Source organism: Gadus macrocephalus, chromosome 3 (genome assembly GCF_031168955.1).
Source record: "Gadus macrocephalus chromosome 3, ASM3116895v1".
NCBI classification, from domain to species: domain Eukaryota; kingdom Metazoa; phylum Chordata; class Actinopteri; order Gadiformes; family Gadidae; genus Gadus; species Gadus macrocephalus.
In genome coordinates this window covers 2,594,914-2,610,078 of record NC_082384.1, presented here as the reverse complement: position 1 = coordinate 2,610,078, position 15,165 = coordinate 2,594,914, and the positions used below count along the sequence as shown (strand labels likewise).

General features: G+C 42.7%; 1 protein-coding gene across 1 annotated transcript in view; it reads left to right on the top strand.

The window, feature by feature from the left end:
- The window catches only part of LOC132453342 (nucleosome-remodeling factor subunit BPTF-like), a 185,466-nt gene extending 172,646 nt beyond the window's left edge, over window positions 1-12,820 (top strand). Inside the window, exons 32-35 of the mRNA XM_060046187.1 lie at window positions 665-857; window positions 1,039-1,123; window positions 10,195-10,381; window positions 12,214-12,820. Of these exons, the coding sequence (XP_059902170.1) occupies window positions 665-857; window positions 1,039-1,123; window positions 10,195-10,381; window positions 12,214-12,250 (502 nt within the window). The 3' untranslated portion in view covers window positions 12,251-12,820. The remainder of the gene's footprint in view (window positions 1-664; window positions 858-1,038; window positions 1,124-10,194; window positions 10,382-12,213) is intronic.
- The last annotated feature ends 2,345 nt before the right edge of the window (window positions 12,821-15,165 follow it).

Sequence of the window (15,165 nt, the reverse complement as noted above, 5' to 3'; positions counted from 1 at the left end):
TTCAACTGTGTCACAGATCAGGGCTGATGCATCAGTGGGTCATAACCGAGTCCTGTTGAGAGGGAGACATTTAATCACTGTGGATCAAGACATTTTATTCACATTTACATTTAGGGCATTTAGCAGATTTGTTTATCCTTAGCTACCTACAACTAGTACATTTAGTAGAAGAAAGTGTATATAAAAATATTTGTGCCAGGACGTACAATATACAGTAAGTGTGTGATTGGTGTTCTTAGGAGAATAAGGGAGGAGAAGGGGCATTGGGGGGTAAAAGCGGAGGCTATGCAGCGTCCTGCTGAACCAGGTTTCAGATAAAATATTCAGATTTGTGAAAGGTTATCCACCTGTAAAGCACACCTCCACATACCTTCTACCAAATAGTTTTCTTCACCAAATGGCTCTCCTACAACCCTGCTGACTAACCCTTACCCTTTCCCTTACCAAGTTCTTAAGGCAGTAGCTCAGGAGGAAGAGCAGCTCGTCTGGGGTTCGTGGACCTATGTGAATTTCAATTGGTTATGATTCTGCGCTTGTTGCGCTCATCTGTTGATGTTTCGAATTGCGTGCTTATGCGTGCTTTCATAGACACATCCCCCTGCATCTCAGCGCTGACCCATATGTATCAGCGCTGACCCCCTGGTCTCCCCCTGTGCGTCCACAGGTTCTACATCGGCTGCGACCGCTGCCAAAACTGGTACCACGGGCGATGCGTGGGCATCCTGCAGAGTGAGGCCACCCACATCGACCAATACGTGTGTCCACAGTGCCAGTCCACAGAGGACGCCATGACCGTGCTCACGCCGCTCACCGACAAGGACAACGAGGGCCTGAGGAGAATCCTGCGCTCGCTGCAGGTCAGAGGCCATGGCACGCAATTCGAACAGCAGACTTCTGGGGCAGTAGCTTCAGAAAGGCTCACATTTGGTCGCATTGATAGATTTTTCAATTAGAAAAAGTTAGATTTGATACCATTTGTATTCCTCTGTGAGAGTGTCACATTATATCTCTGTTTAGTTATCGCTCTCTGTCTCGCAGGCCCATAAAATGGCGTGGCCCTTCCTGGAGCCCGTGGACACCAACGACGCCCCGGACTACTACCGGGTCATCAAGGAACCCATGGGTGAGTTCATCCAAATGGCCGCTAGGGAAACCTGACCACACCCCTCCTCACACCTGGACCAGTTCTCCAAGGGGGTCCTGTGTGAATGGGGTCCTGCATATAGAGGACTTTCTTTTCTCTGATTTTGTACTTCCACAAAAACAAGCCGTTAATTAGCAGATGGTAAAGGGAAGGGGGAGAGGGGGAGCAACGGCCCTACACCTAAATAGATGCACTACACTTGACTCTACATAGATAAAGATGGATGCATACACTACACTAGACTCCACACATATGCCTATTTTTACACATATCCTCAGTCTTTTCGCCGTATTTGTATATCAGGACATTCAACCCTAAGGATGATTCACACTTGATGCTTTATATGCGGACATCAATGTCATTCCGACATCAGTAGAATCAATGGGGGGTCTAGGGGGGTGGGCTTGCAAGGGGCAGAATATGACGTAGGGCCCAAGTTTACAAGAGGCAGGTTAAGTGCGGCAGCTGTCAATCTAGTTTCTTTTGGTTTGACCACAGACAAAACGGAGGCAGAATGGGCGGAACTCATCGTGATCATCTTAAATGTGGCTGCAGCGATGCATCATATATTCCGTTGAACACTGGGAAAGATGTAGTTGATTTCTGTGTTTAACTGAGAAAACAGGGATTGGAATGCCGGGACCATATAATGTTCAACTAACGCATCTATAGAAAAAAAATCATTTTCTATATACGTGTGCAGCTGTGAGCTCATGTATTTGAATGTATTGTATAATGTATACTTTTAGGGTTATGAAGACTTATCTTTTAGGGTTCACCATGAATGACTGAAGAGCAGTGGCAACATAAAAAAAAAAAAAAATTACATTAAGCAAATAAAGGCAACGGGCAGATTTTAGGGTGCCTAAATACCGACATTCTATGCCTCATAGGTAATTTACACTTCCGCCGGTGAAAATACTACCTCAGGGGTAGGTTTTTTTTTCAGGATACCAATGTCAGGATATGTTATTCACAATACGGCCCATCAGGAGAACAGCGGGAGAAGAGCAGGATAGATATACTATACTAGACTCTACACAAAGATATAGAGACATGGATATACTATGCTAGACTATACAAATACATATTGATAGATATACTATACTAGACTCTACATATAGATATAGAGAGATATATATACTATACTAGACCCTACGCCTAGATACATAGATGTACTCAACCCAGTCTCACCAATATGCGTACAGATTGCACGGTTTGACACTTTCAAAATGCGTGCAGTACATACGCCAAATGACCATTTTGCGTGCATATGATACGCAAAACCCAGCATTAACTACTGTGGAGGGCGGATGCGTCCATTTCGCGTGCATATGATACGCAAAACCCAGCATTAACTGAATGGGAAATGCAATATTTTAGGACAGATTCACCATTAAACGTGTTTCTAATTACATTTCTAGCGAGAAATTTACTTTTTCCTTGAATAATCTTCAGTCAGTGAATGTGTATGATCTTTATTAATCTTTATTATCTGAATGGGAAATGCAATATTTTAGGACCGATTCACCATTAAACGTGTTTCTAATAACATTTCTAGCGAGAAATATACTTTTTACGTTGTTAGGGACGCTGCTTTCGCTAAACTAGCAGGTCACGTGTTTCCTGCGTTTGTGTTATTAAACCGTTACTTTATGTAACTTTTAATGATATCATCTTGTTAGAAACACGTATATCTGAGAGCCAACCCAGTCGCCAAAAGCATACGTTGACAGTGTACGTTTTTGTGAACACTGGATTACGTCGCATTTCAACATAAAATAGCGTCACACACACACACACACACACACACACACACACACACACACACACACACACACACACACACACACACACACACACACACACACACACACACACACACAATGCATTTCACTGCTAAATAAATAAATACTAAGGCAGAATAAAGAATAAATTCATTCATTATCATTCAACTTCAACATGTGTTATTACAGTAGAGTGGTGGAGGGATGACGTGTGTAGGCCAACCCGGAAGTGAGCGTCGCCCTGGGTTCCCTTGACAAAAAGCCAACTGGTTTTTCCATTGGATTTTGGATTATTGCAGAAAAATGTGCATCTTTGAAGCCGCTCCTCAAAAACTGAAAATAAATAAAAATAACCGTGCTTCAAAGAACGAAATGTAAACTAATGCATTCTGAATGGGAGTGTTTCTCCGATTTTTCCATGCTACACAGAACGAAATGTAAATCCATGCAAATAAAGACTTCATGGTCCTAATAATTTAAACATCATTAATCTCCTGAGTGTGTAGGGTGGTATTCTATTTTTTCAACGGGGCTGCATCCAGTCACTTGACCGTAATGGTTGCTATGTTGGTTGCTATCGACCGCCCCCTCTAATACTTACATGGCTCTAAAAACCACGCGGCAAAGGAGCTGCCGTCAATTGTGTTGTTTTTGTCGTAAACTAGGGTCCGATGGTTAAAAAATAGACAGATATTCCAAGGTATCATTAAAAGGCAGCTTGGATGTTTTCATTTTCTGCAGTTTAGACTTCTTCTATAAGCTATTTTTGAAAGCAAAACACCAAGCTCATTGATTTAACGAGGCAGGGTTATTTGAAACAATTTATTAAATAAATATTTGTGAGAGGTCATTCCTTCTCCTGAGTTTGCTTCCTATTTATGTCTAGTGTACACCAGAGTTCCCGTTGTCCGGTAATTATCGGTCTTTGACCGGAAAAAAATGAGGAGGACCGAAAATTCTAAATGTCTCCGGTCAGAATGACCGATTGGAAATAAGTCCCCGTCCACACGGAGCCGAAACGGGCGAAAACGACCCTGTTTCGTTTTATGCGGAACATTCAAGGCGCTGGTTCTCCACAAAAAAAAGTGGAGCGCATCAACCCTGCGCGCATACAGCATGCGCGCTGTATACAAACATTCAGTCATGAGAAGATTCAACCTTTTAAATTGAGCACAAATATTTTTGAATGTGTTCATTTGAATTGTGTTTAAATATGCTGCAGTGGTAATTTGTTTAGCCAATTCATGTAAAACAGTGAGGGTTTTGATTGTAGCGTAGCCTGTGTGATAAAATAAATAAGTTGTTACATTTCGTGCACTCGCTCAAATTGATCGCTCTAGACTACCGTAGGTTTATGAACTAAACGGCGGCAAGCTAGGGAAAGTCGGCGGCAAGCTTTGCGGAGTACCGGTATTTAACAACCATGGCGAATCAAAATATGATCACACACTTCTTCTTATTTATATAGCCTGCCTATCAATTTTTTTAAGTGCAATAAACACGGATAATATCCGACCGATTTTTTTCCAATTTGACCGGTAAAATTAAACCTTCCCGGTCACATGACCGGTACCAATTTCTTCTAGCGGAAACACTGGTGTACACCCCTACTGTCCACAAGCATCCCCCCATCCCCATATGGATTTGGAGAATTGTTGCCACGTCACAGTGGTGGAGGTATCATATATATGAAAGAGGGCATTCAATTATACTACAATGATCAATTAGGAGGCCGAAGCCCTAAAGGAAGTGATGCAATAGGTGACTGAGTCGAGAAAATTTAAGTAAGCTGTACCTTGGGGTCTCTTTTATATCAAAGGGGGTCTCAAAGGATGCATACGCTTCAACCTGTGGCTCCAGCCATACAGGAAATGACTCAGCAAGTGCTCCATCTCGTTGCACCTCACCCAGCAGCTCGCTTGCAAGATTTTGGCCTGAAGTTCTTCCCAGACCTACACCGTAGCCATCCAACCTGCATATCTGAGAATCAGGCCTCTCTTTAATAATGACAAAAAGTTATGAGAGAAATACACATTAACTTTTGTTGTCTCATAAGCGGCGTGGTGCCGGCTCCTTTTGACCTTTTGACCCCAGACTTCTGGGGGAATAGCTGAATCAATTCATTAGTCAATCAGAAGTATGTAAATATCTTCCCGGTGGCGTAAGAGGGTGAACAAGGTGTCCTTCAACATCTACGCTTCCAGGCGATTGCAACGGTGCCACACATGAGCATATTCAAACATGTTTAATGGTAGTAATTAGCTGTCGAAATTGGAGGCCTTAATCAATAATGAGAAGCTATTGATTTGCTTCCCGATAGAAATTTGTGACAAATGTTATTTAGTATCTACACGTTGAGCTGAGTCCAATGACACCAAGCATGACACTCTAGCAAATGGTAACATGTATTTTACATGGTACACCTATGGTCTAGGTCCTAGGACATGATCTCGGTGTAGCAAGAGGGCGAGCTTGATGTCATTGGATTTAGCTTAACGTTTAGACGCTAAATAACATGTAATTTGTCAAAAATCTCCATCGGGAAGCAAATCTATAGCTGGTCATTATTGATAAAGGCCTCCAAAATCGACATCTAATTACTACCCCGAAACATATTCAAATATGATCATGTGTGGCACTGTTGCTCGAAACGTAGATGTCAAAGGACACCTTGTTTGCCCCGTTACGCCACCGGGAAGATATTTTCATACTTCTAATGGATTGATTCATATTTTAAGGTTCTCAGAGTGAGACTTTAAGCGGCTGCAGCAGAAGTGTTGAGACGAAAGATGATATCAAGACATTTATAGAATATTCCCATTCACATTATGATTCTTCGTCATAACATCCAACCAAGCATCCTTCACATTCACCGAGCGAAGATTATGAAAGTCCAGGCCCCCCCTTCCTGCACTAGGGGTCCGACTGGACCAAGTTTCGGGCAGGAAGGGCCTGCCCTCGGGGTCCGACCGGGCGAAGTTTCGGTGCGGGGGTCCCAATTAGGCCCTAGAATAAGGTATTCAAATTTCAGGGCAACACTTCTGAGGGGCTTTGTCCAAATGACAGTCCATTTGGGAAAACTTTTTTTTCTCTAAGGGCTAGAACCCCAAATCTCGGATATGTCGTTCTCGGGGCCCCGGGAAATGTGTGAAAACATTTTAGTATCCCTAGCTATCTCGAAAAGTCCGGAAAAGGGGCGTGACCGCCAACAGTACAGTAAATGTACATAAGACAGAGGTTAGTTTCTAGTCCCCATTTTTTGTGGGATGGAGGTGTACATTTGTGGCTTAAGGTGTGTAGACACAGCTGGCCTGTGGCCACGTTTTTGAAGTCTGGGGTCAAAAGGAGCCGGCACCACGCTGCTTATGAGATAACGAAAAGTTAATGTGTATTTCTCTCATAACTTTTTGTCATTATTAAAGAGAGGCCTGATTCTCAGATATACATGTTGGATGGCTAGGGTGTAGGTCTGGGAAGAACTTCAGGCCATAATCTTGCAAGCGAGCCGCTGGGTGCAGGTGCAACGAGATGGAGCACTTGCTGAGTCATTTCCTGTAGGGCTGGAGCCACAGGTTGAAGCGTATGCATCCTTTGAGACCCCCTTTGATATATGAGACCTCAAGGTACAGCTTACTTAAATTTTCTCGACTCAGTCACCTATTGCATCGCTTCCTTTAGGGCTTCGGCCTCCTAATTGATCATTATAGTAGCCTATAATTGAATGCCCTCTTTCATATAAATGATACCTCCACCACTGGGACGTGGCAACAATTCTCCAAATCCATATGGGGAGGGGGGGGGGGATGCTTGTGGACAGTAGGGGTGTACACTAGACATAAATAGGAAGCAAACTCAGAAGGAATGACCTCTCACAAATATTTATTTAATAAATTGTTTCAAATAACCCTGCCTCGTTAAATCAATGAGCTTGGTGTTTTGCTTTCAAAAATAGGTTATAGAAGAAGTCTAAACTGCAGAAAATAAAAACATCCAAGCTGCCTTTCAAGGATACCTTGGAATATCTGTCTATTTTTTAACCATCAAACAACACAATTGACAAAAACAACACAATTGACGGCAGCTCCTTTGCCGCGTGGTTTTTAGAGCCATGTAAGGATCAGAGGGGGTGGTCGATAGCAACCATGACGGTCAAGTGACTGGATGCAGCCCCGTTGAAAAAAAATAGAATACCACCCTACACACTCAGGATATGATATTTAAATTATTATGACCATGAAGTCTTTTGCATGGGTTTACATTTCCACTGTGGAGGGCATCCGCCCTCCACAGTAGTTAATGCTGGGTTTTGCGTATCATATGCACGCGAAATGGTCATTTGGCATATGTACTGCACGCATTTTGAAAGTGTCAAACCGTGCGATCTGTACGCATATTGGTGTGACTGGGTTGATGTACTACACTAGACTCTACACTTGGATATAGATAGATATATTATACCCTATAGAGATAGATACACTAGACTGTGTATATATATATATATATATATATATATATATATATATATATATATATATATATATATATATATATATATATATATAAAAGGCATATTTACACTGCATAGCCGGTTTGGTCGTGGCTTAGTACGCCCGGCAATTTCTCCGTCTTGCCTGTGTGAAACTGAGGGGGTAAAATCCCTTGTTTAGTCGTTGAGTCGCGCGATTAATACGTCACTCGTATGCACGGCACTGTTTACAGCCAGTCGCCGACAGATAGGTTCATGATTCATGCACGCCCACAGCAAGCTGTAGTGTGAGCGACTGCAGCATGTATTTTGGTCATATCTTAACATTGGACTGTAGGCCTATATCAAAGTGTTGTACCTTCACTGTCTCTGGGTTAAAAAGAAACTCACTATCCGTCTGGTCCAACCAAAAACTCTGTCAGCTGCTGCAGTCGGTGGGCAGACGGGCTCGGAGTCGGCACCACGTAAATCAACATTCAAAGCAGCGGTAGTGATAACAGAACCGGACGGTGTTGAAAGTCCCGTCAGTTAAAAATAGTAATCCAGTTTTTAAATCCATGCTAAAATCGACAGAATATAGAGCTAGTTAGCTTAAAATATAAGGAGCAAACACTGTCAAATGTGATGTGTTCAGGTCGGCTCAGTAATATGATTGATGTGTTCAAATGCAACACAAAAAAAATGAAATTTGATATTTTGGCGAAGACTTGTTTTCCCAGCAATAAAAATGGAATTATAACCTGTTTAACGACCTATCTTGAGCTATTAACATCTTATCAGCAATTACAGCAATAATAAAAGTTATATTTTAACAAAATAATGGAAAAGGTTAAGGTTAAGGAGTCTCGAAAATGGCATCAATACCAATAAAAAATTAACGATCTGTCATCTGAGAGATATTAAGATGATTTAATTTATTTTTAACCATTAGTATTTACCGGTTAAAGATCTTATCGGTTAACCATGGACATCCCTTATATACTGTTTATTAGGGGTGTAACGGTACACAAAAATCTCGGTTCGGTACGTACCTCGGTTTTGAGGTCACGGTTCGGTTCATTTTCGGTACAGTAAGAAACCAAAATGCTAAATATAAATGTGCTTCATAACATGTGCTTCGAGTTGTTTATAACACACTTTGTGCTTTTTACAATAGGAACATTAGACAATACAAAACTAGAATTCTGCTCAAAAATATAAAGATTCTGAAATGTAGAAATAAAAATAAATAACATTGGCTCACTGTTTTTTTAAGAAATATATGATCTAATGTGCAACAATGTACAATTGCAACACTAAACAGTTTCAAGTTCTTGCTCAGATTAAATAACATGAATAAGGCTCAGACTGTTTCTTTAAAAACAAATCTTTTCTCAATCTAATGTGCAACAATGAACAATTGCAACACTAAACAGTTTCAAGTTGTTGCTCAGATTAATTTTTACTCTCCCCCCCCCCCCCTATCTTTAGCCCTGATGACTTTCACTCAATCGTTATGTTTTTTGCCAGAAAAATCTTCTTATCCACATTATCTGCAGGATAATAATACCAAAAATGTGAGTGTACATACGATGTACACTACATGTTACTCCCGTATACCACAATGCAATGCGGTCGTGTTTTTCCGGAGGAGAAGAAGAAGCTGAATAACCGCGAAAACAAATATATTTAATGATGGAGTCTCCGGCTTTCGTTTAGAAATGTCAACAATTTGTTTGGGATTCAACATAGAATATTTAACATTCAAAATTAATTTAATAAAAACTTGAACAAGGAAATGTAAGATTCAACATCAATACAACCTCCAGCTTTCCTCGTGAGTGCCCGGTTTGTTTACATGACGTGGGCGCATCTATCTGCGTCACACAAATACCCGGGGCATTTACTGACGCAAATGACGTTTAGAAATGTTCAGCGTAGTGTCCGAATTCTCGTTTGTTCGTTCCCTCAATAGTGCACTATATCATGAACACTATATAGGGAATAGTGAGTGAGTGAATAGGGAACGATTTCGAACACAGCTACGGTGTGCGCAACTGTGCATGTGCGGCCGCAGCATGTTCCACACATGCGGTCCTCTACTTAATATGTCCGTATGGAAACTCGTTCGGTACGCCTCCGCACCGAACCGAGCGCCCCCTACCGAAACGGTTCAATACAAATACATGTACCGTTACACCCCTACTGTTTATATATAAATGTATTATTTTTTTTGTTATCATTTAATATTACTTTTAATAGTTCCGGGACGTTGGAGCAATAACCTGGTGTTTTTACACTTCAGTCTGTACTGGGAATTTGAAGTAACGTTCAGTTTTTTGAATAAAGATGCGGCAATTACAAATGTTTATTTTTTATCCGATTCATCGATTAATCGAAAAAATAATCGACCGATTAATAGATTATTTAAATAATCGTTAGTTGCAGCCATAGAATAATTTGCATACTCCCGAATGTTTTATTTTTTTATGAATGAAGACACCCGGATGCAAGAATGAGTAACCCTGAGTGTAGGGTACAAACGCAATTAACTATTTACAAGTGCAAAAACGCAAACATATTCTTTATTTTGCTGACCACTTAAATTTATATAGACAAAAGCTTCGTAAGGAACCTTCCTCTGCGTCTTTCTCGTAGATCGCACCATCTTTCAACGTCTTCATAAAATGCGACTGCATCACCTTCTCTCCCATGATGGTCAGCAGCTACTTGCTTAAAGTGATCGAACCCTCAGGGGCCAAATGAGTGTCCTTGTGTTTCCTCGTCTCCTTTCCTAGACCTCTCCACCATGGAGGACCGGCTGCAGCGGCGAGACTACGTCAAGCTGACGGAGTTTGTTGCGGACATGACCAAAATCTTTGACAACTGCCGCTACTACAACCCAAGCGACTCGCCCTTCTACCAGTGTGCCGAGGTCCTGGAGAACTTCTTCGTCCAGAAGCTCAAGGGCTTCAAGGCCAGCAGGTGAGACACACATTGCCTGCCTGCCTCCCTCCCTCCCTCCCTCCCTCCCTCCCTGGTCTGGGGTCTCCCCTGGTGTTCTGTGTTATCCCAGACCTGGTGTGTAGATGCTCCACAGGGAACTCTGTTCACACGTTGTTCTCCTGAGGACCCAACATGCAGCCAAAGGCACAAAACCTCAACTTCCACCTACAATATGCAACTCAAGGCTCTTGTTTCAAATCCTTTAGGACCTATAGGGCCATTCTGAGCTAGGGTCCCTCATAGTTAGGTCCCCTTATAGCTAGGGCCCCTCATTGGTGATGCCCAAGAGACTGAAATGCAGGTGACCGGGGTTCATTCAGAATACAACTCTTCTGAAATGACGTTGAGGTAATCGTATGAAACACTCTTTCCCCCTCAATGTTCCCTGATGGAGATCTAGTGATAGGTTCCAGGAATAGCAACAACCACCAGCCCAGGGCTCCAGGGTTTGACCAGCAGGTCAGAGATGCAAGGTTGCATATTAAAAGGAGTGCTCCACTTATAATTAATGTGGACCCGGGGGAACTGAGCACAGACCAAATATCTTGTACAAATGGTTAACACCATGACAGAAGCCATCAAGGGCCACCATGAGAAGGCAGGTTCTCAAGAATTCAGCCAATCACATGCAGCATCACGTCGACCGTCTCTTACCATTGGGGATTCAGAATGCTAGCATGGTGATTGGCTGGAAGGAAGGCCACAGAAGCCAATATCTCAATGGCCCGCTGATCACAAGTTGTGTTCTTCTTCTGCACGTCTGAGCCATGGCTGAAGAACTGATCTTCATTAATGTGGTCTCTTTATGTGTGCTTTCATGTTCTGCATCCTAGAGTTACATGCATTTCATCCATATGTATTTAAATCATCCATTCTCTCTCTCCCTCCTCCCGACTTGTCATCCCAACTCTCTGCCTGTCACCCTCTCTCTTTCTCTCCCCCCTCTCTCTCCTGCAGATTGTGATGTCATTACCTCTCGGGGCCAGGGTCGATCTAAACAGACCAGTTAGTTTTTCCTGGACATAGCTGTTTCTATTGTCTTGGAAAACAGCATTCAGTTCTCCCAAGAACCGTACAATGATGTATAAAATACTACACCAGATGTGTCCTCCTTTTCTATTTTAAACATAAATGGAACCTAAAAAAAAATACTTTTTCCACTGTCTATGTGGCAGCCATGTTGGAGCTCAGAGACATGGCTTTCTGACTCCGACATGTGACACATGGCTGATATTTTTTTAGTCGGATTGTTAAGCTTTGTTATCTTCTGTACTGAGATTAATATAAAAATAAGTCACTGATTATTGAAGTTATTGAAATGATACCAGATAACTTATAATTTCATTGGGCTTATTTTATTCCACCTAACATTTTACCTTTTCCTTAGCTTAGTCTTTTTTTAATGAATGCTTGTAGCGTTTATTAGTTTCATGTTCTACCAGTTGTTCCTGTGTCTTATTTTATTTTATGTGCATATGATCTATCCTTTTGTGAAGGACTATTTTTGTGTTCTAAAGGAAATAAATCTCTAGGACTTATTAAGATAGAAGATTGCGTCTAGTTAGCACTAGTCTGAGGCAAGGGGGCATGGTTCCATTACTTAACCACATTCTTTGTAAATACACCCAGCTCACATCTCACCAACATGGCTGCCATGTCCCATCCTAAACATGTCATAGTTCATTGTTTTTTGTTTTCTACACTGCTCTGCCCCAGTGCATATTTTTGTCATGTTCAAGCTTTTAATAAAAAAAAAAGTACAAAGAATGAGCTCTAAGTGCCTGGTGTCCTCCTGTCCCTTCTCTCTCTAGGTCTCATAACAACAAGCTCACTTCAGCTGCTTCCTAGATCCGCTCTCCACACATACTCTGTCCTACACACACTCCCGCTCTCTCAAACTATTCCTCAACATGCAGGCCCCTGGACCCAGCAGACACTCAGAGCTTCAGTCCCAGCCCCCGACACCGCTTCCAGACTGAAGGCCTGCTGCCCAGCCTTCTCACCCCAAGCCCCCTCACCCCCAGAACTCTCACCCCCAAGCCCTCACCCTCTGCTGTGGCTACAGACCCTTGGATTTGGGCCACCTTTTCTATCCATCATGTTGAGGAGACGCAGGGCTTCATTCGTAGGGTGCAGGATGTTACATGGAGACGGAGGAGATGGTTTTGGAAGTGGTGTGCTACAAGGGGGTGGTGGTGGTGGTGCAGCAGTGACAGATACGTTCACTAGTGAGTGGGACTCCATGAGTAGGGGGACCCCCTACTCATGCTAAGGGGCTTTTGAGCAGTCTGAACTTTTTGGGATGATAAAAGACATAGAAACTGACAAGCCGTGTCTTTTCCATGTTTCATTTCAATCTCAAGTACAGCTACTGTATTTTTCTTAAAAATAAATACAATATTTTCTGTTACGCTGAAAGTAATCATGTAACTAAGCCAATGTTTTTGCTGTTACCCATCCATCTATATTCCAATGATCATGTGTTTTCTCATGGATTTATCGTAGTTCTAATGTCTGTTTAAATGTAGGCCTAACTTATTATGGTAAATGGACAACATTAATGTAGCCTAGTGCTTGTATCCAAAGCGATTTACGGTATTGCCTGTCACCAATTCACACACAGAAGACGACAGAGTCAACCATGCAAGGCGACAGCCAGCTCGTCGAGAGTGGTTAGTGTTACAGGTCTCCAGAGTGCGCCTAATTTGGGCGCACATGCGCCTAGAATTCGGGGTAGTGCGACCAAATATTTTATTTGGGCGCACCGGTGCGACTGAAAATGTATCTGGTATAATTATTATTTATTTTTTTACAGAGCAGTCTATTCATAATATTGTAATAACCACGGAAGAGGCAGTGAATGAAGTATTGATTAGACAGTGATTTATTAGACACCTAATAAACCGTTGGAACACGCAAGACCGGTAACAATAGAAACGCCGGTAAACAAACCCGGAAAGCCCAATCCAGGGGCCTGTACTACGAAGCTCGATTAGAGGGTTAGCGAGGTATGTTGAACTGAAAGCCTGGGTTAGCTGTACCATGAAAGTCGATCTCTTTAAGCGTCGCTGTATCACCATGGTGACTTATGGTACGGCCACACCAAACGCGTTACTCGCGTTAGGGGCGTCCAAACTCGGCATTTTTTCATAGGGAACGATTGGTATAGGCGCGTAGACGCGTTACATGCGATGAAGCGTCACGTTAGGGGCGTTACGCGCGACAGACGCACGTAAACGCAGTAACGCGCCCAACGCACCAACGCCCGGAGTTCAGAAATCTGAACTTTCAACGCTCCAACGCGTGGCGCTTAGCCAATCAGCGTGGAGCTTGACCCGACGTCACTGGCAGAGAGTAGTGAGCTTGGACAGAAGCATACGGCCGACATCTTTCTTTATTCTGGGTGGAAATAGTAACATAGTTACGCTATTAAATGCGTTTATGGAAACATTTTTAGCGAGAAATGTGCATTTTACTTTCATAATGTTCGCTCGGTGAATGTGAAGGATGTTTGGTTTGATAGTTATGACGAAGAGGGAACGCTCCGTTCACTTGCATGGACAGAGTGTCTGGATGCTAAGCAACCTCAACGTCTTGGCGGACTATTTCTCTGCTGATCAACACTACGAATGCTGGAAACACACCAGACACACCATGTGAAGTTATTTAACCCGATTATTGTTATTTATATCAGAGATTATTTAATCTAACGCGATCTAAGCTCTGACCCAAACACGGCGGCGTTTGGGGTTCCTACCTCGGACTCCAGCGCAGCCACGGCCGACAACTATCTTTATTCTGGGTGGAAATAGTAACATAGTTACGCCATTAAATGCGTTTATGGAAACATTTTTAGCGAGAAATGTGCATTTTACTTTCATAATGTTCGCTCGGTGAATGTGAAGGATGTTTGGTTTGATAGTTATGACGAAGAGGGAACGCTCTGTTCACTTGCATGGACATGGACTCATCTAGCTGCGTTGGCGCATTGACGCGTTGGAAGCGTTGAACCGAGTAACCACCACACAATGATCAAGCGTCAGGTTACCATTGCGTCAGGTTATCCAACGCGAGTAACGCGTTTGGTGTGGCCGCACCATTACGGTGCGGCCACACCAAACGCGTTAAGGTACGGCCACACCAAACGCGTTACCTGCGTACCACGCATATAAAATCGGCAATTTTTCCATAGGGAAGCATTGGTTTACGCGCGTATGAGGTGCGTACACGCGTATCATGCGTACCAAGCAACATTTTACTCGCTGTAGGGGCGTATGAGGCGCGTACATATACGTGCGTACATGTACGCGAGGAGTTCAAAAAATTGAACGCTCATACGCGCCGCAATAGCCAATCAGCGTTGAGCTTGACCCGACGTCACTGGCAGAGAGTAGTGAGCTTGGACAGAAGCATACGGCCGACATCTTTCTTTATTCTGTGTGGAAATAGTAACATAGTTACGCCATTAAATGCGTTTATGGAAACATTTTTAGTGAGAAATGTGCATTTTACTTTCATAATGTTCGCTCGGTGAATGTGAAGGATGTTTGGTTTGATAGTTATGACGAAGAGGGAACGCTCCGTTCACTTGCATGGACAGAGTCTCTGGATGCTAAGCAACCTCAACGTCTTGGCGGACTATTTCTCTGCTGATCAACACTACGAATGCTGGAAACACACCAGACACACCATGTGAAGTTATTTAACCCGATTATTGTTATTTATATCAGAGATTATTTAATCTAACGCGATCTAAGCTCTAT